General features: G+C 35.8%; 2 protein-coding genes across 2 annotated transcripts; one reads left to right on the plus strand and one right to left on the minus strand.

Annotated features, from left to right (window-relative positions):
• Positions 1-1,314: 1,314 nt before the first annotated feature.
• On the minus strand, positions 1,315-4,342 carry LOC145087110 (glutamine synthetase). Its single transcript, XM_079025011.1, has 11 exons — positions 4,180-4,342; positions 3,528-3,567; positions 3,318-3,421; positions 3,175-3,223; positions 2,963-3,069; positions 2,782-2,869; positions 2,538-2,666; positions 2,347-2,421; positions 2,164-2,255; positions 1,911-2,070; positions 1,315-1,812 (listed from the first exon to the last, which is right to left on the minus strand). Exons 1-11 carry the CDS (start codon positions 4,251-4,253, stop codon positions 1,654-1,656), a joined length of 1,077 nt encoding a protein of 358 aa, XP_078881137.1. The 5' UTR covers positions 4,254-4,342; the 3' UTR covers positions 1,315-1,653.
• A 3,813-nt stretch (positions 4,343-8,155) lies between these two features.
• LOC145089689 (uncharacterized) lies at positions 8,156-9,008 on the plus strand. Its single transcript, XM_079028090.1, has 2 exons — positions 8,156-8,211; positions 8,270-9,008. Exons 1-2 carry the CDS (start codon positions 8,156-8,158, stop codon positions 9,006-9,008), a joined length of 795 nt encoding a protein of 264 aa, XP_078884216.1.
• Positions 9,009-26,906: the final 17,898 nt, after the last annotated feature.

Genomic DNA, 26,906 nt, shown 5'->3' on the forward strand with positions numbered 1-26,906 from the left:
ATGGAAGTCACCACATATGGATCCATGTTTGAAGTTGGCCTTCTGTCCTCAAAGTACCCTTTCCCTTCTTTCTATGTGTCTCTTCCAACTCGAATAGAAGCTCCACGGTTTGCAACACCCTAAACACAAGTTTTTCATACATAAAATCAATATTTTTGTCATTAAACAAATTAATGATCATTAAATCCACATATATTCAACATCAATAGTTAATGTGATATACTACTATGGTTAATTTATTTAGATTAAATTTAACCATACTAGTATATCACATTAACTATTGATGTTGAATATATATATATATATATATATATATATATATATATATATATATATATATATATATATGGGATTTAATGGTCATTAATGTAGATTAAATTTAACCATAGTAGTATATCACATTAACAGGCCCGGTCCTAACATTTCGGATACCTTGTGCAAAAACTAAAGTAAGGCCCCATAAAAAAATTGTTGTAAATATTATTAAGTATATTTGTTACCACTAATTCAAAACATAAAGTTGCTAAAAAACATCTCATAAATTCGCTACCACAAAATAATGCATTCACTCGTTGGTAATCAAATAAAATTATAAAACTGTTATAAACAACTTTTCGAAAAAAAAAAGAACAACGCATTACTATTTTCTAAACATCCACCTTCTAACATTTTTAGAAGAAAATTTATCTATGAGACTTTCATCTATGAGATTTTTTCTTACTTTTTGGTGAGTTTATAAAATATAAAAATGTTGTCTAAAATTTATAAACAAAATAGATTTGCATTTTTTTTATATAGATATTTCCATTAAATTGTTGATAAATTTTAAATTTATGATTAGATTTTGATTTATGTTGATTTTTTTCAGAATTAAAATGCATCTAAAATTGGAACCAAATGTTACCGGACTAATTTTATTTATTGATAAAACATAAAAATAGATTTTACAAAAATACCAATAATATAACTATAAATTATCCCAAAAATCGAAAGCACCCTAAGATCAGAGGCCCGATGTGACCGCACCGCCGGCACCACCCTAGGGCAGCCAGTGCACACTAACTATTTTTGATGTTAAATATATATATGGATTTAATGATCATTAGTTTGTTCAATGACATAAAAAAATAGTTATTATAAGACAAGTAGCAAATAAATAATTGTTTCGTAAAATTATGTTCAGTTGAACTTTCGTAGGAAAAAGTGATAAATTAATATGAAAATTGGAATTAAGATAGACAATCTATTAAACACTGTATAGTATTATGGATGCCTATAATGTTACCACAAATAAAATGCGAGCATAGCAAGGTATAAGGGATCAAAATCAACCCTTCATATTTGTTATTATCATTCATATTTATTATTATCATAGACAATATCGACAATATTCCCACGAGACACCATGGGAGAAATCTCAAATCAAGTAGTAGCTTTCCATGCATTTTGGACTCAAAATGCTTTGCTACAAGAAACGTGAAACACAAAACTACCATTACCATAATAATCATAACGATCAACATGCAACACAATAAAAACAAGAACAATATCTAATTTTCAAGAAAATAAACAAGAAGGGTTGTTTGTTCCCAATTCTAAATTCATTTTTTCAAATCTCCCTCCCAATCAGGCTTCATAATTTGCAATCTCTTTTCAAGATTTGTTGTCCCACAGAATGGTAGTCTCAGCAATCATGGAAGTCACCACATATGGATCCATGTTTGAAGCTGGCCTTCTGTCCTCAAAGTACCCTTTCCCTTCTTTCTCAGTGTCTCTTCCAACACGAATAGAAGCTCCACGGTTTGCAACACCCTAAACACACATTTTTCAAGCACAAAATCAATCTTTTTGGAACAAAATAAGAAAAAATAAAACTATTTATAAGTAATTATATGAACATGATGTAGTACCCATAAAAAGGTGTTGATATCAGCTGTTTCATGTCGACCAGTGAGCCTACGTTCATTGCCTTCACCATATGCAGCAATGTGTTCTTTGTGCCTCAATCCCAACTTCTCGATAGCTTTCTTGATCACCTCATATCCTCCCTCTTCCCTCATGGATTTTGTACTGAAAGATTGTGAAGAATCTAATTAGAAGAAAGTCGTAGAGATAAAGCCACCATTGTAATGGCAATAGAGAAGTGCTTTTGTCATACAATACCTGTAATTTGTGTGAGCACCAGCTCCATTCCAGTCGCCGGGAATAGGCTTGGGGTCAAATGAAACCACCACCCCATAAATCTCAGTGATCCTCTGAAGAAAATAAACAAGAAAAAGATTAATTTTTCACCATTGAAGTCCTTCAAGAAAATAAAAGAAAAGAAGACGAAAGATTTTAAGGTACCTCAAGAATGTAACGAGCGACCCAGATTTGATCAGCTGCAGCTATGCCTACGGAAGGTCCTACTTGAAATTCCCACTACAATACAAAGTTACAAACATAAAAATCTCAACTTTTTACTTCTATTCGCTTTAAAATGGAAAAAACGGCGAATTAGGGAGATGGGTTTTGCTCAAAAGATTCAGAAAGTTTACTTGTCCAGGCATAACTTCGCCATTGATGCCACTAATGTTGACGCCAGCATAAAGACAAGCTTTGTAGTGTGCATCGACAATATCACGTCCAAAAGCTTTGTCAGCACCAATTCCACAGTAGTATGGACCCTAAATCACATTGAATCGATGAATATAAAGTTGAATCAAACAAAAAGTATTCATTTTTATGACTTATGAGCATAAAGACGGAAAGAATGATTGATAGATTGATTGATTTGATTACCTGTGGACCAGGGAACCCACCTAGAGGCCAACCCACTGGCCAATTGGTGTCCTTCTGCAACAAGGTGTATTCTTGCTCAATTCCATACCTGTTAACACCCAAAAAGTAATGAAATTTGGTTAAAAAGTTGAAATTTTTTTAAAGAAATTTGAAGGGTGGAAAGGGAATTTAGTCGATTTACCATGTAACCTCCTTTTCGACTTCTGGGTTGCTGAAGATTTTGGCGGCGGCGGCCCTCTTGTTCGTGGGGATTGGTTCGCCGGCGGGAGTGTAAGCATCACACATCACCTACATTACGTAAATATAAAGAAATTTGGGTTAGAAAGTCAAAATCTTTAAAGTTAATTAATTATAGATTATAAAACCCAAAAAGTATGAATCTTGAAAATGTACCAAGATATGGTTGCCTCTCCTGAATGGATCTTTGAAGATTGCTTGAGGGCTGTTTCGATCATCAAGAACACATTTTTAATTTAAGAAATCAAGAAAAAATAAGTTAAAAATTAGAGGGTATGAACTACGAATCGATTACGCACTATATGATGACTTCACTGTCTTCTCCGGGAGCTTGCCCTGTGCTAGAGCCATCGTAGTTCCACTTCGGAAGCTCACTGGGATCCGAAACAGGCCCTGAAAGTGTCTAAAGAACACAAAAGGTCGAAGAAATTGTATCGAATTAGTTTAAAGAAGGTGACAATGAAGCTGAAACCCTGAAATACAAGAGAATGATTGAATTGATTTCTTACTCGTGCTTTGCTTCTAAGATCCATACCCGATCCACCGATCCTGTTTGAAAATCAATCATTTAGGAATTGGGATTAGTCAAGAAACAAAAAGAAGAATGGATGGTGGTTAAAGTAAGCTAAAAGTCGTGGAAAAAATTCAAGAAAGTAAAAGATACGTATAAACTAAAGAATGTGATTAATGGTTTAAGCCTTTAGATCTAATTGCTTTTGGATTCTTTAACACATTCGGTAAATGACGAAAAAGTCCGAACTTTTCAATTGTGGTATACGAGATGAAGTACAAGAGAGGAAAAGAAGATCGGATCAATCGTTTTCAATAGTTGATGTGTTTGTACAGATTCCAGATCGCCCAATCACCCATATCTCGTAGATCCAACAAGTCGAGATTAGTTTGTTTCCATTGGTTCAAAAGATTTCTATGTATCTAACGTTTACACCATGATCAAACACAAAACTGTGGATAAAAATTCAGAATCTAGCAAAAATCGTAAACGAAAATAAAGATTTAACTCCTACTAAAACCCTTAAAGAGTCCAAACTTAGTTCGGAGATTCATAGCAAAAAACAGAAACATATGAAGAATCCAAGAAGAGGGGGAGTGATTCATGGCGAAAAACAGGGGATTTGATAAGCATAGAAAAAGGGAACCAACCATATATACTCGGCGATAATCTTATCGGTGATACTAGAGAGGTCGAGGTTGACGAGATCCGAAAGCAGAGCCATGAGATCGAAGTGATGAAATTATTTGGAGGCAGAGGATAAGAGGGATGATAATCGATACAATCAGAGAAGGTAAGTGTGGGTTTTTATAAGTGCAGTAGCTCTTCTAGATGACGATCGATGATGATACGAAGTGGTATTATAATACACTTCAAATTGCGAAAAGGTTTGATATTTGATTTATCAAATAGGTTGACACCATGCTTTTATTATAATTAAATATTTGCCAAAATAAAAAGGTTAATAAATTAGATAACGATTCAAATAAACTTAAATTTTATTAAAAAATATTTTTTTTAGTTGTAATTTAATTTTTTTAATAAAAATAGTTTTATTTATAATCCGCTAATATAATTTTTAAAACTATAAATAATATAAACAATTTATTTTATTATAAGAAAAACTAACTTTTTATGTTTTTATTATTTATTGTAAGATTATTAAAAAAAAATCAACATGAACACATATTGACCTTTGGTGACTAATTGTAAAATCAAAAGATTTGGTATATGTTGTTTTTTTATTTCTTATAAAATAATTTGTTTTTTAATTATAAGTTATGGTTACAAAAATAAAAAACAACCAATTACAAGCTTACATGTGACTGTGATTTATTGTATGTTTGAAAGGTTGGAACGACTTAACTTAAGAAAAATTGGGCGTCTTTTTTATTTGGTACAGGTTGTTTCGTTAAATTTGCTTCATTAGTATGCTCACATATGACTTTGATTGTTTAGGACTAGTAGGTCGACTCCCAAATAAGCAATCCTTATTTTAACAACTTGAACAATAGCAATGAAAATTTCCCCTTTGTTAATGAGATTATATTAGCAAATACATAAACAAGAATATGCTATTACTATGGTAACATGTAGAATTACATGGAACGATGTTCCTTATCGATTCTTATAAATATTGTTTATGAGGTCAATAAGCTAGTTCACGTGGATGTCTATTTATCAGGTTGTTCGCCTAAACCACAATCAATATAGATGCTATAAGAAAATTTTGTTAATATCTCAAGAAATCTCAATTTCCTTTTTTTTTTTAAAGATCGTTAATGGATTCGGTGAGGATCACTACTACATATAATCTAATATTCAATTATATAATATAGAAGATAAATGATTTATATAAACACACCGAAAAAACGAAAAACCAAAAAATATAAATATTAAGAGTTGAGAACCAACCCGTATAGGAGGGTATGGTTCCTGTTTCGGTACCTAAAATTCAATTTAATAACTGATTGGAACCTAAAGTACATTGTTATTTATGGGTTTTTTTTGAAACTCAGTCAATTCTTAACCAATTAAGGTGATTCAAAAGCCTAAAATGTACCCAAGATAGAAAGTTGCGAATTGGGTAAAAAATCAGCTCAATCATGGGTCGTATAAACAAGTTATGGTTGTTTAAATTTAAGGAAAACTTCTACGAAGTGTTGGAAACAACTCTAATAGCCCTTGTTTATGGTTGTATAACTCGGTCACCAATTAAGGTGATTCAAAAACCTAAAATGTAGCCAAGACAAAGAATTACAACCAGGATGGTCACAAGATCTCGAAGAAACCAGGATCTCCACCCCCAAACGCCAAGATAATTAACGTTATCTCGAGCATATCTAACATTTGTGGTACTTCTTATTCTCACGCTAAAAGACACGTCAAGGTCTCTAAAACGGAAAATGAAGATAGACCACAGAAGAATACCTCAGTTAGCAATGAAAAGGAAATTACGTTTGATGAGACGGACAGGGAAGGGATCCAGGATCCTCACCATGACAAACTCGTGATAATATTGTACATTGCCAACCACTTTATTAGAAGGACCCTTGTTAACAGAGGATCCTCGGTCAACATCATACTCTTGAACGCACTGGAGAGGATGAATATCCCGAAATCAGAGATAATCAAAAGATCCTCGGTCCTCATAGGATTTAGCGGAGAAACGAAACACACCATTGCGGAAAGAAAGCTACCAATATACACAGATGGGGTAAACTCTATACAAAATTTTTTTATTATAGACACTTTATCTTCTTATAATGTGATATTAGATAGACCATAGATCCACAAGATGAAAGCGGTTCCATCAACATATCATCAATGTGTAAAGATGCCTACTCTGTGGTGAATAGTGAAGATCATGGGAGATCAACAATAGTCAAAGGAATGTTATAAAACCTCTATGAAGCCTACGACGAAACCCCAACGAGCATAGTAATTAAAGCAGGGGGCACAACACGTTCTAGAAAGGAAGGTGCAAGACATGAAGGAAGTGCCCTTGAGCAGCGAGGATCCTGAAACCAAAGTCCTCATAGGATCCTCAATACCTAAGCAAAATGAGCAAGACATATTAAACTTCCTTGAACCAGAAACAAGACGTTCGCATGGAAACACGAAGATATGACAGGTATAGAAAAGAGTACTATCACTCACAAACTTAATATTGATCCTTCTTTCAGACCGATACATCAAAAGAGAAGGAAGTTTGCACCCAAAAGGAATCAGATCATCCAGGAAGAAGTGGAAAAGCTCCTCAAGATAGGGATGATCAAGGAAGTGAAGTTCCTGAGATGGATAGCTAATGTAGTTGTCATACAAAAGAAGAACTGCAAGTGATGAGTATGTGTAGACTACACGGATCTTAACAAGGCTTGTCCTATAGGATCCTTTCCCTTTACCACACATTGACTCCATGATAAATGCAACAGTTGGCCATGAACTCTTAACCTTCATGGATGCTTTAGCAGGATTCCAACAAATCCATATGGAACCATCCGATCAAGAAGATACAACATTTATAACACCAACAGGTATATATTGTTACACTGCAATGCCTTTTGGTCTTAAAAATCCATGTGCAACATATCAAAGACTGGTGAACTAAATGTTTAAAGACTAGCTGAGGGACACCATGGAGGTCTACATTGACGACATGGTGGTGAAGCCCATGAAAGCTGAAGATCATCTCAGTGATCTCAAAGAAGCCTTCGACATTCTAGACAAATACAACATGAAGTTGAATCCATTTAAATGCTACTTTGGGATGAAGTCGGGCAAGTTCCTTGGGTATATGGTAACCAAGAGAAGAATAGAAGCAAGCCCGGAGCAGATCAAAGCAATTATCGAGCTGAAATCTCCATCTTCAACAAAAGACATCCAAAGGCTAACCGGAAGAATGGCGGCATTCAACAGGTTCATTTCAAGATCCTCATAAAGGTGTAAGCCCTTTTATGATATCTTGAAGAAGAACAAGAAGTTTGAATGGACTAAAGAAAACGAAGAAGCTTTTCAGGAACTCAAAATATTTAAGTTATGCGCCACTGCTAGTGAAGCCTGTAGATGGAAAACCACTTCTCGTCTACCTCTCGGTATCCTCAAGTTCGGTAAGTGTTTTCCTAGCCAAGGATATTAATGGAGACCAATATCCTATTTACTAGGTAAGTAAAAGTCTTCTGGATCCTGAAACCAGGTATTCTCATCTCGAAAAATTAATTTTTGCATTAGTAACCGCTTCTACTAAATTAAGACATTATCTTGAGACATATACTATACATGTGAAAACTAATTATCTTATTAAGAATGTGATGAGAAAAGCAGAGATGTTAGGAAGGATGGAAAAATGGTCAATGAAGTTAAGCACGTTTGACATCAAATATGAGCCAAGATCTGCCATAATGTCACAAGAATTAGTAGACTTTGTGGCTGACTTTAGTGATGATCTACAAAACGAAGTAGACATTGAAGCTAAACAACTCCTAGAAGATGAACACTTTGGAAAATGAACACTATTCATGGATAGAGCTTCAAATCAAAAAGGAACTGGGCTAGGGATCATACTAAAATCGCCACAAGGGGACATCCTACCCCAGGAAGTTATTTGCGAATTCAACGCAACCAACAATGAAACACAATACGAAGCTTTCATCATGGGACTGCAATTGGCTAAGGATCTTCAGGTATTTGTTGATTATTTATTATTAACCAGTCACTTCAATGGATCTTATGCAATTAAAGGTGGAAGATTAGCATTATACCTCGAGATCCTAAAAAATTAGCATCTGATTTTGAAAACTTTAGCCTAACCCAAGTTCTCAGGGAAGAAAACATAGAACCAGATGCATTAGCAAACTTAGGATCCTCCCTAAGGATCCCACCAGAAATGAAGATCCCTATAACCCACATAATAACTCTAGCTATAGAATCCCTTTCCGACAAACCCGATGATCCTGAACAACCAATAAGTGTAGCATCCATTGGCGATCTTGACGCTCAGATCCCTCCTCAAAGGGATCCCGACGAAGAGGATCCTCAAAGAAGTCCACGATCATGGATTTATGGAGTATCTCAAAAATGGCATGATCCCAACAGAAGAAAAAGCAAAAGATCATTCAGAACAAGAGTCTCAAGATTCATAATAATCCAAGGTAAACTCTATAAAAAGTCTATGGCAGGTCCATATCTCAGATGCTTCGAAGATCCTGAAGTTACGGAAGTCTTGAAGGACATACATGAAGGAGACTGCGGCAATCACATCGGGTGTAGATCCTTATACTCCAAGGTATTGAGAATAGGATACTATTGGCTAACCATGAAGAAAGATTCTTTTCTACATGCTCAAAAGTGTGATGCTTGCCAAAGACATAACAACATCCTACATCAACCGGCGGAACCTCTGCATCCTATTATCTCTCCATGGCCATTCATGAAATGGGGAATGGATATAGTAGGAAAATTACCTATAGCTCCAGGATGAAAAGTCTTCATGTTAGTGATGACCGATTACTTCTCGAAGTGGATCGAAGCTGAAGCCTTCATCCTAGTTAGAGACAAAGAGGTAGTCTTATTTATTAAACTTAATATCTTGACCAGATTTAGGATCCCTGCTGAAATCATATGCGACAAGGGATCCCAATTCATAAGCAATAGGACAAGAGACTTTTACACGAGTTGGGGGATGAAAATGACAATGTCCATTCCTGTTCATCCCCAAGCTAATGGTCAAGCCGAATCTAGCAACAAGATCATAGTAAACAACTTGAAGAAAAGGCTAGATGAAAATAAAGGAAGATAGGCAGAAGAGATTCCTTTCGTCCTATAGACAGATAGGACTACCTCCAAAGTAGCCACAGGTCTGACCCCCTATTCCTTGGTGTTTGGGATAGAAACAATGACCCTACCGAAGTAGTGATCCTGACAACAAGATACTCGCTCCAAAATCAAGAAAACAATGACAGGATCCTAGACCAGGATCTTAACACTGTTAATGAACTCATAGATCTAGCCAAGATAGGCATTGCTGCTCATCGACAAAGGATCACCAAGGCTTACAACAAAAACATAAAAGTTAGAAGATTCCAAATAGGATACTTGGTATTAAGGAAAACATTCCAAAACACCAAGGATCCTAGTGCATGTAAACTAGCTCCTAAGTGGGAAGGACCATATCTCATAGATGTTGAAGCAGGCAAAGGAGCATATTGGCTAGCACACTCGAATGATACATTTTGCCAACATCCTAGAATGTTATACATCTCAAAGGATACTATATGTAAACAAGATCGATTAATCTTCAACAAAACCGAGGTGCACATGTTCTTTACCTTAAACTTTTCATCATTACTTATTTTCTCCTCGAATACATCACTAACTTAAGCATCAAAGGGGTGTTAGCTAGACTAAATCCCACCCGTAGCTAACGTTTGCTATGCAGAACAACATACAGCTAAGAATATCCATAAGCAGTAATCCTAAAACATGAGGATCCTCAAGGTTGAAGATCCTGAAACTTAAGGATCTTGACACACAAAGATCTCAACATCTTAACACTTGAACAAATTACATTATATCAACGATATGATCTTTAAACTATCATACACACAAGCTAGAGATTGATCATCTCTCTTACACTTAAGGGTACTTAATCCCCTCTAAGGTTTAAAGAGCTAATTACCTCTTTCACACGAACTAAGGTTTATACACCTCGCTTGAACGCACGATATCTAATTATGGGATACGAATAAGGGGATCATTTAATGATACAGTGGCTTGGCAATCCTTTTATCTTTGAACATAAGTTAAGATCCTTAAGGTTTATAATATTTTCATGTTATCTAAAATTGTTATCTTACCCCAAAAATTACATAAGGTTTATAACATCTTCATGTTATCACGCGTTGGGATTTTTCCCCAGTAAATACACACGAATCATAACATATTCATGTTATCATAGGTAGGGATAGTTCTCATGAAATATGTCACAAGTTGGTATCCTCCCCAGTATATAACATTAACATGTTATCAATTGAACTTATGGTGTTACCAATGAATTTTGTCAAAGTCTATAACCTGAACAGGTTATCCTAAGAAGGGAATTCCCCCGTATAATCTTATGATTAAGGATCCTCATTAAGGATCCCCAACATTAAGGATCCTCATCCTTAAGGGTCCTCATCATTAAAGATCCTCATCGGTATGGATCCACATTAGTAAGAACCTTATCATCAGAAGTCAACAGCGATCCTAAGTTCTTTCCTAAGGTGATATTTATCCTCAATAAATTCTAAGGCTGAAAAGCTTATGAAGCTTAAGGAAAAACTTGAAGACAATCAGGTTCCATCTATCCTTATTCTCGAGAAGCTCTAAGTAAAGTTTAAGGATCCTGAACGTTCTAGGATCCTAAGCAAAAATCATTTGGCTATAAGAATTCAAATGTACTAAAAATGATTCACTAAAAGAATTTTGTCTCATGATTGTTTGTAGGAACCAAGTTTTTTGGGATCCTGATTATTTAACGATCCTAGTATCGTAATAGTCATGTAGAAAAATCAAGAGAGAAATATAAAAAGAAAACACAACCATTGCATTCAAAAGGGATTACGCACCAACCCAACCAAAAGATTAATTTCTTTACATTACTAATGAAAATAAAAACTAGATAAACTAACTTCTTGCAAGCCTAGACCTTAGCCTGGTCATCATCGGTCGCATCTTTCTTCCCCTCCTTTGGTCAGCGGTAGTACAGGATCCTGATTGGTGGTAGCAAACTTGCCAATTAATTGGGCTAATGCCTGATGCCAACCAACTACATTCTAGGATCCTGAATTTTTAAGATCTTCAGCAAGCTTGATCTTAGCTTCCCAAATAGCTATCACAACGCTGCTCTTCACCTCCTCAATCTCTGCAGCGTGCTCACCCTCTTTCTCAGCCTTCTCCTTACTCAAAAGTTCCACTCGTTTCAGAAGATCCTTATTGGTCGCCTTCCACATATTTTCCTGTTCCTGAAGAGTCTACTCAGTTCTCTTAGCTTGGAGCCTCAAATCGGCAGAGATATGGTCGGAAACCTGAAAAAGATTAAATGAAAGTAAGAAATAGAAAAATAACAAAGAATGAAAGAAAAACTTACGGATTGAGTAAAAGTGGTCAACTTCCTAAGAGCATCCTCAATGCCGAGATTCTTTAAACCAAAATCCACGACTTCAGAAGGCTTTCGCTTCCGAGATCTCAAAGCCTTGACTATAAGGTCTACGTGAGATCTCTTGGGAGGAAGAAGAGTGACATCTTTTTCTTGCTTAACCTTGATCAAACCGCTGGTCATATCGTCTTCAAGATCTGCCAAACCAAAATGAGCCTTGGACCGAGTAGCCTTGGAGCCTGTCAAAGATCCCTATCAACTCAGGATCTTTATCAATCTAAAAGAAGTATCCAAGCTGAATAATGTTACCAGTAGCCATAGATGCATTAGTAGAAGAACCCTCTTAGAGACTGGAATGTTCGAACATGAACGACCTTTCAAGTGCAGGAAGTGCGAGAAATTTGGAAACCTTGTCCTCGGAATAATCAATAGCAGGAACAAGCTCCTCAAATCTAAATGTTGCATCAAAACAAATGAAATAAGGGAAGTAAATTTCAAGATCCTTAAAATTTCAATTCAAATACTACCCTTTTTAATCCATGTTTTTGGCAAGGAATCCCCGTTGAGAATCGAATCATGTCTCACGAAGAAGTATTTTTCCTTCCAAGCACCATCATTTTGTTTAGATTTTAGAATGAGGTGGGGTTAGTTCGTCTTAACTCTTAATAGGAATGGGAATAACCGAAAGTAGAAAGATTATAAACGAGAGCCAGCTCAGGTACCCGATGTCCATATTTTTGGACTGATTCAAGCGATCAATTCAAAACATGATCCTCCAAACCACAGGAACGGCTTGGATATAAGAAATTTGGGTAGTCGAAAAGAAATCACGAACGATACCAGTAAAAGGATAAGTTAAACCTAGAGTAAATGGGTATTCATTAAAGCAAACCCACGTCGGAGAAACAAAATCTGGTTGAATGGTGGCCTCTAAAGGTCGAAAAACTACATCGGAAGCAAAACTCCAATGGCTTTCAACGATTTCATATCCTTATCATTGAAGGAGCAAACCTCATCATAAGATAAGATTACTTGATCACTGAAGTCGTTCTCGGGAGAAGTAACAACACTAGCTCGAGAACGACTAGTTTTCTTAACCACGACGAAGAAAATTGGAGGAATAGAAGAAAACAAGTAAGAGGAAAATGTACCCTCCTAAAAAGACGATGACGATTGAAGAGAGTAAAGAAGAAATTACCATAAGCCCATATTTATAGCAGAAAAGAGAAAGATGATTTGATTGCTTCTCGGTTACCTCGAGATGGATAAAACTTATCCATTAAGGGACAATATTTAAACTCTTGTTATATTATCGGGGGCAATTGTTAGGGCCAGGATCCTCAAACCTCATCAAATATGTAGGATCCTCAACTATCTCAGGATCCTGACTATTACCGTTATTATTACTTACTGACATTTATAATAGTTGTATTTCATTTTTAATTGACACATATGCAGAAATAGTCAAGAGAAGAATTATTCTCAACAGAGAGTCGTCTCAACTATGATAAAGATCCGGAATACCAAGTCCAACAATGTTCACAAAGCTAGTCATAGAGGATCCCGGGAATATCGGAGATCTTGTTAGCTAGTTTAGACTATAAATTGACACATGTATTTTGCACAAAACACACACTATTTACTCTTAGCTTACTCTATGAACTTTTTCACTTGTTCTTACTAGCAGACTTGCCAATCAATTGGGATAATGCCTGATGCCAACCAACTACATTCTAGGATCCTGAATTTTTAAGATCTTTCAGCAAGCTTGATCTTAGCTTCCCAAATAGCTATCACAGCGCTGCTTTTCACCTTAGAAATCACCTCCTCAATCTCTGCAGCGTGCTCACCCTCTTTCTCAGCCTTCTCCTTACTCAAAAGTTCCACTCATTTCAGAAGATCCTTATTGGTCGCCTTCCACATATTTTCCTGTTCCTGAAGAGTCTACTCAGTTCTCTTAGCTTGGAGCCTCAAATCGGCAGAGATATGGTCGGAAACCTGAAAAAGATTTAATGATAGTAAGAAATAGAAAAATAACAAAGAATGAAACAAAAACTTACGGCTTGAGTAAAAGTGGTCAACTTCCTAAGAGCATCCTCAATGCTGAGATTCTCTAAACCAAAATCCACGACTTCATAAGGCTTTCGCTTCCGAGATCCTAAAGCCTTGACTATAGGGTCTACGTGAGATCTCTTGGGAGGAAGAAGAGTGACATCTTTTTCTTGCTTAACCTTGATCAAACCGCTGGTCATATCATCTTCAAGATCTGCCAAACCAAAATGAGCCTTGGACCGAGTAGCCTTGGAGCCTGTCAAAGATCCCTATCAACTTAGGATCTTTATCAATCTAAAAGAAGTATCCAAGCTAAATAATGTTACCAGTAGCCATAGAAACATGAACGACCTTTCAAGTGCAGGAAGTGCGAGAAATTTGGAAACCTTGTCCTCGGAATAATCAATAGCAGGAACAAGCTCCTCAAATCTAAATGTTGCATCAAAACAAACAAAATAAGGGAAGTAAATTTCAAGATCCTTAAAATTTCAATTCAAATACTACCCTTTTTAATCCATGTTTTTGGCAAGGAATCCCCGTTGAGAATCGAATCATGTCTCACGAAGAAGTACTTTTCCTTCCAAGCACCATCATTTTTTTTAGATTTTAGAATGAGGTGGGGTTAGTTTGTCTTAACTCTTAATATGAATGGAAATAACCGAAAGTAGAAAGATTATAAACGAGAGCCAGCTCAGGTACGCGATGTCCATATTTTTGGACTGATTCAAGCGATCAATTCAAAACAGGATCCTCCAAACCACAGGAACGGCTTGGATATAAGAAATTTGGGTAGTCGAAAAGAAATCACGAACGATACCAGTAAAAGGATAAGTTAAACCTAAAGTAAATGGGTATTCAGCAAAGCAAACCCACGTCAGAGAAACAAAAATCCGGTTGAATGGTGGCCTCTAAAGGTCGAAAAACTACATCGGAAGGAAAAGCCCTAATGGCTTTCAACGATTTCATATCCTTATCATTGAAGGAGCAAACCTCATCATAAGATAAGATTACTTGATCATTGAAGTCGTTCTCGGGAGAAGTAACAACACTAGCTCGAGAACGACTAGTTTTCTTAACCACGACGAAGAAAATCGGATGAATAGAAGAAAACAAGTAAGAGGAAAATGTACCTTCCTAAAAAGACGATGACGATTGAAGAGAGTAAAGAAGAAATTACCAAAAGCCCATATTTATAGCAGAAAATAGAAAGATGATTTGATTGCTTCTCAGTTTGTAAGTCCCTAATATGCTTGTGTATCAATCAGATCCGTTTAATGGTGCAGAATCACAATCAAACGGATGATGTCAGATCAAATAGAAGAGAAGAAGAAGAAGAAGAAGAAGAAGATGATGATAAATCTATGTATGATATGATTAGAATGAATTTCCTGATACAAAAGATTCACACACAAAACTTTTCTCTAGTTTCTCTCTCTAGAACACCTTCAAATGCACACACTTAAGCTTCTCTAGTGTTCATCAATTTTTTCCTCACACCCCTCACCCCTATATATATACATGAAAATATGGGCCGCAAACATGGTTTACGGCCGTAAACACCCCCTTGGCCATAAACCTGACCATAAACACATAAGATATTACATAAAAATACAATTTCCTAGAAAAGCATAGTATAAACCATAATATTGACCCAACAATCTCCCCCTTGGTTTATAGCTTTCTTTTCTTAATTGACCCAACAAGCTCCCCCTAAAAAGTAGCTGGCTTTTCTTGTTAATCTTCATCGAGAGCTTGGCTTTAGCATTTATCTTCAATGAATGATTTTATCTTGAGCAGTTGGGCTTTTCTTCAAAATTTTGGCATTGAACGCACGTCGGGTGAGGAGGCTTGACGTACTGATTCTTGAAAGATAGCTCTTTCAGCTTGCGAATCTTCATAGAGAACTGAACTTCTAGATCACTTCAGCAGGTACATGATGGGTTTTAGCCATAAGAACTGTTGGATTAATGTCTAAGTTCATAACTATAATTGGTAAGACTTTACCCGACCCGGAATGGTCCATTTGGGTTGCATGGCATCATGCATTTGGATAGACTATAATGTGAGAAATAAGACACTTATGGTTATTAATATATTATAAGTTCTAGTATATTAATAATAAGAATAATAAGATTATTTAATTAGTATTGATCAAGAATTAATCTAGGATTAATTAAATGATCAAAAGAAGACTAATTAAATATATGGGTTGATTGTGTAAATCATCCATACTTGTATAGTGGGCTAATGCTCCATGGATAATCAAGTTGGGCTAAAACCCATAGGATGGTCCATGGATGCTCCATGGTGTATTTGAACCCATGGATCCAAGGAAATGGAAAGTCATGACAATTAGGGTTTACCCTAATTGTAACACTATATAAAGATCTTATTCTTGCCAAAATCAGCGACTCGTATCATTCTAGAGAGGGCTAGCCGATTTTCATGAAGTGTAGAATTCTCTCAAAATATTCCAAGTGTATTTGGTGTTGTGTGAACCATTTGAGGTTTCACACTTGGGGCACTAGGCACTCAAGCTTCATGAAGACTTTCTACATGAAAGAGGTATGTATTCTATCTTGTTATATTCATTATTTTATATGCTAGATTAGGATAATACCTTGGATGTTCATATTTGTATGTATAATAGAGAAAACATAGGTCCAAGGTATTTAGGTTTGCATGTACACTTAGGAGTGTTAGAATGCTCAAAACCCAACAAGAACATCCTATGTGCTCATGCAAACCCTAATGCTTGGATCTAGGTTTCTCGATTGTACATGCAATTCATCCAAGACTTTAAACCCTAGATCTAGCATACAATTAATCAAATTAACTTATGAATGGGGTTTAGATCTTACCTTGATTGTTATGTAGCAATAACAATCTCAAATCCTCCTTGTAATGACTTTAGAAAGCTTAGAGTCACAAATGTCACTCCTCTAATGGTTCACAAACACCAAGAGCAAGAGGATGAAGAATAAGGAGAAAGGAGACTGCCTAAAACATGTGAAAACCCTAAGGAACAAGTTCACCACGTTTTTGAGTCTCAAGGGTCCTTTAAATAGTGAGGCTATTAGGGTTATCTAATAAGGAAACCCTAATTTGGATGCTTAAGCCCTAAGCAACACATCGACTTCCTCCTTAGAGGCCTAGGACGATTTCTAATGGGTTTCCCCATAGAATTCGTCCACCCCTTTAATATGGAGTCCATTAGCCTAATATTCAACTATCACACAATTGACAGTTCTAGTCCCTTAAGTTTAATTAATGTCTTTTAGCCACAAAATAAATTCTTATTAATTCTTGAATAATATTAATTAAACAATATGATTTATCCTTTAATATATTATTCTCATAATATATTAACAAATCATAATTAAACCTCTCTCTCCATAATTCATCCTATCAAGTTGCTTCGGTGAAGGCAAACCAAAAGGATCATGCACCATCGGGTCAAGTGCATACCAAAATAGTTATGGACTTAGACACCAATCTAACAGTCTCCCACTTGGATAAGTCTAATAACTATTTTGCGTCTGACTTCAGATCCTGATCTGAAATCGTAGCTTTCAAAAGCCGTTGTTAACTATGATCTTATCAGATACGTGTGTCCTTTAGATAAGGGATCATATATTCCTCCATTCTAGATATCGTATAAATATAAGACATGAATTCTAATCATTCTCTCTATACTATTTCCCGACTTCCGATTTATGACGACTGACAACAGACTACAATTGATCACATCAAATTAGTCCCGTCTTGGCCAAGCGCTTAGGTTCCATCACTAAATCATCGAGGGGCCCAAAGATATCGCTTTTATCCTACTTTGGATGAAAGGAACGGATAAACTTTGACTCAATGCTCGCGTGCACTCACTTACCGAATCACACACAACAATATGTTTTATAACACCAAGTTACTGGTGCGTTTACATATTATCAATGTGTAACCGACTCGCAAGATACAACTCACACATCTCGGTTTCAAGAATATAAGATGTTATCGTCTCACTAATCACTTGTGATAAAATCCATGAAGTGATCCAAGTGAGCGTGGGTTTAATCCAATGCTCAAATCATATTCATAAGCAGTCATGAACGTTGCAGCAAACATTTGCTTATGTCTAACACTCTTTAGAAAATCCACACACCAATTCACGACAGTCTTCATTTATATCTACTTCCAACATATGAACGACTGTGGCCCGTTTGAATAATTTGACTGTTCTGAACCAATTAAATTATTCAGGAAGTCAAAAGATGCAAAGTGAAACACAAGAATAATACTAATCCCATATGGCCTCAAACCTTTGAGTATAAATAAAACACATTTTATGAATCACCATATCGATTACTCATTATTTGTTGTTTCGGGTAATCAACTTCTTACTTGAATTATTACAACACTTGTCCCATGCTCTTAGCATGCACATAATGTTTACCTATGGTTCTTAGTTTGTGAAATAGATCAAATGAACACATTTCCAATCATACTCATTTCACAACTCCCAATCCTTTTCACAAGTGAAAGAATATCAAATTCTTGCCACTTATAAAATATGCTATATTCTAACATTTTATGCAATGATCCTTTCGTAATGCCAGAGCACAAAAGTCACAATGACTATTGCCAATGAAATTACAAAGTCCTCTATTTGAGATTGTTACAATACAATTCCATAGATGTGATGTCTCTCACTCAAAGTACATCCCTTTGAACATCCTTTTGCATAAAATTTCTAATCTAGACATAGACTCTCAATATCCAACTCCCAATATGGAAACATTTCCATATTTTCCATATGACAACTCATTCTTAATAGAATCTTTTCTATTCATAATAATGTCGATATGGTCCATCCAATACTATACTTCCAACTACTCACAAGCGACCAATCCTCAGTGAGCTTTGGATCATCCTTTGATAGTTGTTTAATTATCTTAGTCAAAACCGATTCTTGTCCTTTTTCCCTCTAAATGTGCTAGACATTTGGAAAATTTTAGAATGGTCATATATTATAGCATTTGCAATTGATCCTTTACCCGAAGCATATAGGACCTGATGCATAATGTCTTTCATAAAGATCTGATACTTTATCAATCTTCTGCCATAATATTTTGTGTCACATTCTCACAATTCTAACTATGAAGAGGGATGCCATAATCATAATCGAAATTTTGAGAACGCACTATGTATCCTTGACTAAATTTATTAACATTTCACAACCTAAGCCTTTAGATTTGAAATGAAGCATAATATTCTCTCCCTTAATTATAGCAAAACAATTTTTCAACCATTACTCTTCTTTTCTATAATTAATATTGCTAACTTGCAATACTTTCCATAATCATACAAGCACAACATTTATGCTCCCACTATCATGATGATTATTATCATATAAGCATAACACTTATGCTCCCACTAGCTTTGACATGTATTCAGAAAATAGCTTAACTTCCAGAAAAAACAATACCTATTGAATTTCTTAAGTTCATGTTTCTAATACCTAATGCTTTGATAATCCTTTATCTAAGCTTATACACATTTGCCTTAGATAGCTCATATGTGTGTCTAAACAATTCAGACTAATTGCCAAATCTCACAATTCGAATCATGGAAAGGGATACTGTAACCATAATCGAATTCGAGAATCCAATTTTCACAATTACTATCTTCTTAAAATCTCTCTTGGTGAAAGCATTTCCTCACAGTCATCTTCATGAAGGAGGGAATCTTATGACACTTAGATTTTAATGGTGTACGTGTTCCTATCCATGCGAATTTTGTCCAAAACCAAAGTTTGCGACAAATCCAAACTCGTATGGACCGAACTTTCTCAATCTTGATTTCTTGCCTTATGGTAACACCAGTGCCCACCATGTCTTCCAGGTAGTTAAGCAACTCACCATTTCCTATCAATGTACTTTCCATTGATCAAAGTGCTTGCCTTTTATGCGTTCAAATGAGAACTCATAGAATTCACATGCATAATTAACTCGATTGGAACGGCACAGAAACAAGATAGTGTCAACACGATAGGTTATAAACCTCAAATCGTGTGCTAGTGATGTTCAATAAGGTTTATTTTGATTTGTTCTTGAAACCTTTCAAGACCATTAAGACTCCCACTGACTCCTTGACATATAAGATTCTCTTGTCAATAAACATTTCTTGACAAACAAATATTCAAGAGTTAGTGTAGCTTTTATCAAGACGAAACACTTCACAAATTGGTCCTCGTTGGTCTTTGTCTTATCCAAGACATTACAACTTACCAATTTCAAATGTGCAAGAATAAGAAAACCTTTTTCCAAATTCTACATTTGATGAATGTTATAAACCTTCTTAAGACTTGTCACTTAATGTCACAATCTTAACTCTAAGACTTGTTTTGGAACGAAGTATGATTAACTTCTTGATTTAACCATTTCTTCAATTCTTGATTCCTCTTCTCAGAAATACAATTGTACTAAGAATCACTTAGAGGATTAATTGAGATATGGTTCTTAATCATTAAGACCTATCATAAAACATATTAAAAGGTACTCTCCCTTCTTCTTATAATAGAGAAACTTTTATTTTTCTGCCTACTTGATTCTTCCTATTCGTTCTGCTATTGATTTAAACTCTTTCAATCAATTCAGAATTACACTTAATCTTATAAGTATAATCATATTTACTAAACCTTTAGTAAATCATGACGAATATCTTTGTTACTCTTGTGGTGGACTTGATCAACACACAACTTTGTGTACTAGATCTCCTAGTCCTTCACTTGACACTTTGTCAATGAATTAGTCTAATTTCCAAATATGAAATTTCTCATTCATCGTGCAACCAAGTTGCATGATTCCAAGTTTCTGTCCAATTGAAACTTGGGCGATGAGAAACTCTCCCTATTTGGTAAATTCTCGACATTTCCACAAATAACATAATTAAGAATCAAATCCATTATTACTAATAATAGAAACATTCAAAACATCAATTTTTCATACACACCATCGCAAAGATAAATAAATAATATAAAAATCAAAATTTATTTTATTGCGGAAAATTTTGTCCTTACAATGCAAATCTTTGAAAAACTATGCTAATACATATTTCTTAGCAATCTTATTCTAACTCCAAGTAGTAGCTCAAGAATCTAATCTTCAAGTAATGTGATCGAAATCCATTTCTTCACAATTAGATTCCGCTCACTTCTTCCCTTAAGTTTCCTCTCCTTTCTTCGATTCTACAAAACATCAAATGTAATCTTATCACATCATGTATTAAGAATCTAGAATAGGAACTTAAAAGAGTTAGTTAACGGATTTTACCTAAATTATAGTCATACGTTTTGACTCTCCCATCTCTTAGATCTCTTAGGTAAATAGGGTAGCTTCGTCTCCAATGCCCCTTCTCTTGGTAATAAAAGCAAATTGACTCTTTTGGAACAACACATGGAACTACTTCAGACATTGCCTTTCTCTTATGATCAAAATTTTCGATCATGGCATGCCTTTCGTTGCCATTGCCTATATCCATAGAGGTCTGGAAGGCAGATTCACCAATCAACTTTGCTTTTCCATTGAGCCAAACCATTGCTGATTCAGCAGCAATAATCATATAGGTGAGATCTATAAGAGTCACGTCGCGGTTCATCATATAGTACTCTCTTACGAGCTCACTATACGAGTTAGGAAGTGACTGAAGAACCCAGTCAACAGCCAGCTCCTCACAGACAATAGATCCCAACATTCTTAACCTATCAATGTGTGACTTCATCTCTAGGACGTGTGCACACACCAACTTTCCTTCTTCATGTTTACTTGCCGAAAGGGCTTGAGTGAGCTTGAACTTTTCAAGTCTTCGAACTTATGGGTTAGGGAGAATAATTGGAGGAGGTGGAGGAAGTGAAGCATGATCTCTTGTTCCTCGATCGAATCGTGGAATATCATCTTCATGTGGAAAGCTTGTTCCACGGGATTTGGGAATAACATAGTTGTCAAACTTTGAGATCTACAAAATGGGAGAAAACAAATTCAAGTTAGTTGATTGATTGAGTTCTTAATAAATCACCCAAATGAGATATTAAGGCTAGGACCCAACACAATACGCTACAACCTAGAAAAGGTATGCCGTAATCTAGTTGTAGAATATTTGAAGGTAAGTGAATGACGATTCACTAATTTTCCACCATGAAAAACGAAAAACCGATTAAGTTTTAAATGCTTTGAAAACTCCTAGATCGTTTGAGATTCATTGAACTTTTCAACGGCATGTTTAAATCTCGATATGCCCCTCTAGTTTGTAATTGGGATGCCGAGGATCACAAAGCGGGTGTGAATAACCATGCAAACTTACATGGTGCCCCCACATGTTACAGTCACCTATTCGATGTGCCGGTTAACCACACACGCTCCACCGAACTATGACAAACATTGAGTCACCCTTTGCTACCTTTGCTTAGAACCATTTAGTGTGCCGGTTAACCACACATGCTCCACTAACGTCTTCGCAATGGCACAAAGTGTAATTTCATGGAATTACATCAATTCAGTTTTGCCTAAAGTAACTAAGATTGAGAATTTGTAAAAACATTTAGTTACTTTTGTACTTCATTATACTTATAGTGGAAGGTTTCTGTCCTATCCTACCCGTTCGGCTAACGACCCTCCACTAGTCAAGAGTGCGGTAGGTAAGAGGGGATACCCATTCAATCGCCATTTTATAGGCAATTTCCTTAAACACCCCTTATAGACCAGCTTCGTGAATGAGGCCTACTAACGGTAAGACTGACTTTTACTCATACATATATATAATGTTAGACTTTTAATGTTTTATATAGTATAAGGTGTATTTTACACTTTTAAAATACTAGGTGGTCAAATTTAACAATTATACTTTTAATTCAATTAAATTGTGAACCAAAACTTTATGGATTTATTAAACCTCCTTTAATTATACACTTTAATTAATTAATAAAACCATAAGGGTGTGATTTGAACTTTTCAAAACAATATTAGGGTTTTAGAATTTAACATTTCTAAATTAAACTTTTAATCAACTTTTAAATTCCAAAAACTTGAGGGCAAGTTTTGAAACATTTCAAAACATTAGGGTTTCAACTATTTAAATTTCAAAAACAAAACTTTTAAGTTCAAATTTAAACTATAAAACCTAGAGGGGAAAAATTGAAACTTTTTCACAAGATAATTCAAATCTAAATTACAAATAATCAAACTTTATCTAATAAAACAAATGATTATCTAAAGTTTGACAATTATCTTCTATTTTGGTAAGGATAATCACCAAATATTGATAAAATTCGGATTTTATAACAAAAACACGTTTATGGTAATTATCCAAAGCCAAAACAGGAAGAAAATCGCGAATATGAGCTGTTAGACGCTTTGACTCGTCGAGTCTGGAGCTGGACTCGTCGAGTACAGCTGACTCGGCAAGTTCAACAAGTGACTCGGCGAGTCAAACATTCAGAAGCAAAAAATTTCGATTTTCAGTGCTGATTTCGATCAAATATGCATCAATACAATAGAAACCAATCAAGGCTCTGATACCACTGATGGGTTTTAGCCATAAGAACATCCTATGTGATCATGCAAACCCTAATGCTTGGATCTAGGTTTCTCTATTGTACATGCAATTCATCCAAGACTTTAAACCCTAGATCTAGCATATAATTAATCAAATTAACTTATGAATGGGGTTTAGATCTTACCTTGATTGTTATGTAGCAATAACAATCTCAAATCCTCCGTGTAATGACTTTAGAAAGCTTAGAGTCACAAATGTCACTCCTCTAATGGTTCACAAACACCAAGAGCAAGAGGATGAAGAATAAGGAGAAAGGAGGCTGCCCAAAACATGTGAAAACCCTCAGGAACAAGTGCACCACGTTTTTGAGTCTCAAGGGTCCTTTAAATAGTGAGGCTATTAGGGTTATCTAACAAGGAAACCCTAATTTGGATGCTTAAGCCCTAAGCAACCCATGGACTTCCTCCTTAGAGGCCTAGGACGATTTCTAATGGGTTTCCCCATAGAATTCGTCCACCCCTTTAATATGGAGTCCATTAGCCTAATATTCAACTATCACACAATTGACAGTTCTAGTCCCTTAAGTTTAATTAATGTCTTTTAGCCACAAAATTAATTCTTATTAATTCTTGGCTAATATTAATTAAACAATATGATTTCTCCTTTAATATATTATTCTCATAATATATTAATAAATCATAATTAAACCTCTCTCTCCATAATTCATCCTATCAAGTTGCTTCGGTGAAGGCAAACCAAAAGGACCATGCACCATCGGGTCAAGTACATACCAAAATAGTTATGGACTTAGACACTAATCCAACAGTACAAAGATAGCAGCATATTGATTGAGGAGGCTTCAATGCAATCTGGCACATAATCTTGAAGTCAGCTTCACCTTGCTTCTGGGTTGAAAGATTGAATGTCGAAAGAATAATCTTCATTTCTTGCTCCTTTAATGCGAATTCTTCGATGCTCACGGATGAAGCCTTGTCTCAGAAATCTTCGACACAAACTCCATGAGTCTTATCTATACCTGAAATCACTTTTCAAGACAAAACAAAACTAAAAGAAAACTTAGCACAAAAACAAAAATATTTTTTGGATTTTTGATTTTCTTGAACAAGAAATAAAACATAAATAACACTATTTTTTTTAATTTTTTTTAATTCTCCCCTAATATTTAGATTAGAAGTAACTATGAACAAATTTAACAAAAATAAAATGATATCTAACTTTAAGAATGATTTGGGATCAAAGTTTTTAGACAATCTTTATCCGCTTGTCGGTACCTTCTATCTTCACGTCTTTGTCTGGTCGATCGTAGGTATTATTGTCCACTTAAACACGAAAAGTTGTGACAAAATTAGGACATACTATTAGTTATAAGACAAATTGATCCTAAGTCCCTAGATATTATATCTTAAGGACCATTCAGCTGACGACGACCAGGGATATTGTTGTCCACTTAAATTGAGCAACGAGATCTATAGACAATCTTTGAGTGTTCAATTTTAATTGTACTGGAATATGTTTCCCGCTTCCTAATATGCCCCAGTAATCAAGAACTTCCAGAGTACTCCTTACATCGGGTGAGCAGACAATCATTGGGAGAGAAGATAGATTCAGATTATTATCACTTATAGTTTTAGAGGGATTGAGAAGTAGAAGGATGCATATGCTGTGTACCAGGTCGGATTGTTAGTCATGCAAAGGAGACAACATATGGCTAACAGATAAGAAGAATTTCATAGATTTAATATGCAGAGAAATAGATTTGCATATGTTGCACTCCAGGTCGGATCTCTTCCAATCACGCAAAGGGTGCAACATATGACTGACAGATAGAAAGAAAGAAAATAATTTTCTACAGACCTAATTCATCAGAATTTACCAGTCGCCCCATCAATACCGGAATTAAGGATAGAATCCGCACATCAAGGAAAAGTTAAACCACGATTCCAAGTACGGGTTCATTTAATGTGACGAGTGGATTTCCATATATATCTCCCTGCTCAACCTATCCGAGCGTCGTATTGTCAGGCTGAACGGATCTAACTAGGTCAAGATTTGTCAAGACTAAGAATTTCTTAAGTTCAACTCTGCCTAGTCAAGTCCATTTGGAATCTTTCGTGCATACCGACGCATCAAACCAGAGCAAAGACCCTTCAACTTTGGGTACGTTACGCAGACTCAGGTTGCCTGTTATCACTTGATAATATCACTTCCCAAAACATCTCCCTCAAGCACATTTCATAACCAATATATTTTTTTTATTTTCTGATTTTCTAATGTTTTTGGATTTTTTTTTTAAATTTTCTAATTTTTTGTTTTGTTTTTATTTCTCCCCCTAAATTTGTGCATAGGAGAGAAAAGAAAGTAAATGTGCAAATTTAAACTATCCTAAAACAAAATTTTGTCTTTAAAGCGAATCAGCTTAAGAAAACTCAGGAGTATAGAGAAGAAAACTCAAACCGTAAGTCATCGATTGAAATTGCATCCAGAAGGTCTGAGAACAGCACGCGTAATCTCAGAACAGATCCGAAAATTCTTCATGTCATTAAGCACAAACCCCATGAGTGATCACTTCCTTTCTTCCTTTCCCGCAAAGGACACATTCTCACAAACAATGTTCTGAGTGTTATACAGTTGAGAGATGCCTCCTATCATGTGCCTGGAACAGCTACTACCAACAAACCGAAGTCTGATGATATGCCTCCATAGCTGCTCCAACACAGAGCGGGATCAGTTGGTCTTTGGAACCCAGTCCATTTTGAAACTGGGTCGACCTTTGTCATCAACGCAAGGTACTTTCCCCCATGACATGTCCTATTTATCACAAACAGAAGATGAAGAAATATTAGAGTCATTAGTTGATTTGGGAGAGTGAGCCTTTGGAACCCATTTGTAGTTGGGTTTAACCCATTTCTTTTTCGATCCGATGGGTGGCTCAGTACTTGCTTTTGATCTTGATGTCGGCCTTTGAGATGACTTTGATTTTGGCTTCACAGGAGCATCTCTTGGATTTGGCTTCTTGGCCGTCATTCCCTTATTTCCCTTGGGATTCAGATTCTTGGCCTTGTAGGTTTGATTCTTCGCCTTTTGCGTGTTCCATTCGCTATTGTCTAAACGTGACCTTGAGGGATTTCTTTTGGAGTATCTCCCTCTTGGCGCGTTCTGCCATCCTTGTGCGTAGTAGGGAACGTATGCGCAATTTGGACAATGTCTGGCAATGTGTCCAGGTGTTCCACAGTGAAAACATGTCTTTTTCTTCACTGTGAAGTTGTTTCTTCTTGCCCCTGGTGGCGTATCCTTGCCTTGTCTCTTGTTGTTCCCACATGCACACTTGCAACAAGAACTCTGTTGCGTTGGAATTGGTGGCCTGTATTTCTCAACGGCAGGTCGATCAGAAGCAGTTGAGTTCGAAGCAACAGATTCAGAGCTCAGGGAGATGTTGGTTTGTTCAATGGTTTTCACCTTGTTCTCATCCTATACTACTTTACCTGCACATGAAGTAGAAACATTAGTATTTTCAACTTGAATACCTCCTGACACAAATCCAGCTGGTTTGCCATATTGAAGATGTACCTCCCTGTCAATTTCGTCCTGTGTCATAGGGATGGATTTGTAGTTATGATTGAAAGG

This window comes from Lactuca serriola, chromosome 2, assembly GCF_051521515.1.
Source record: "Lactuca serriola cultivar US96UC23 chromosome 2, Lser_US96UC23_V15, whole genome shotgun sequence".
NCBI lineage: Eukaryota > Viridiplantae > Streptophyta > Magnoliopsida > Asterales > Asteraceae > Lactuca > Lactuca serriola.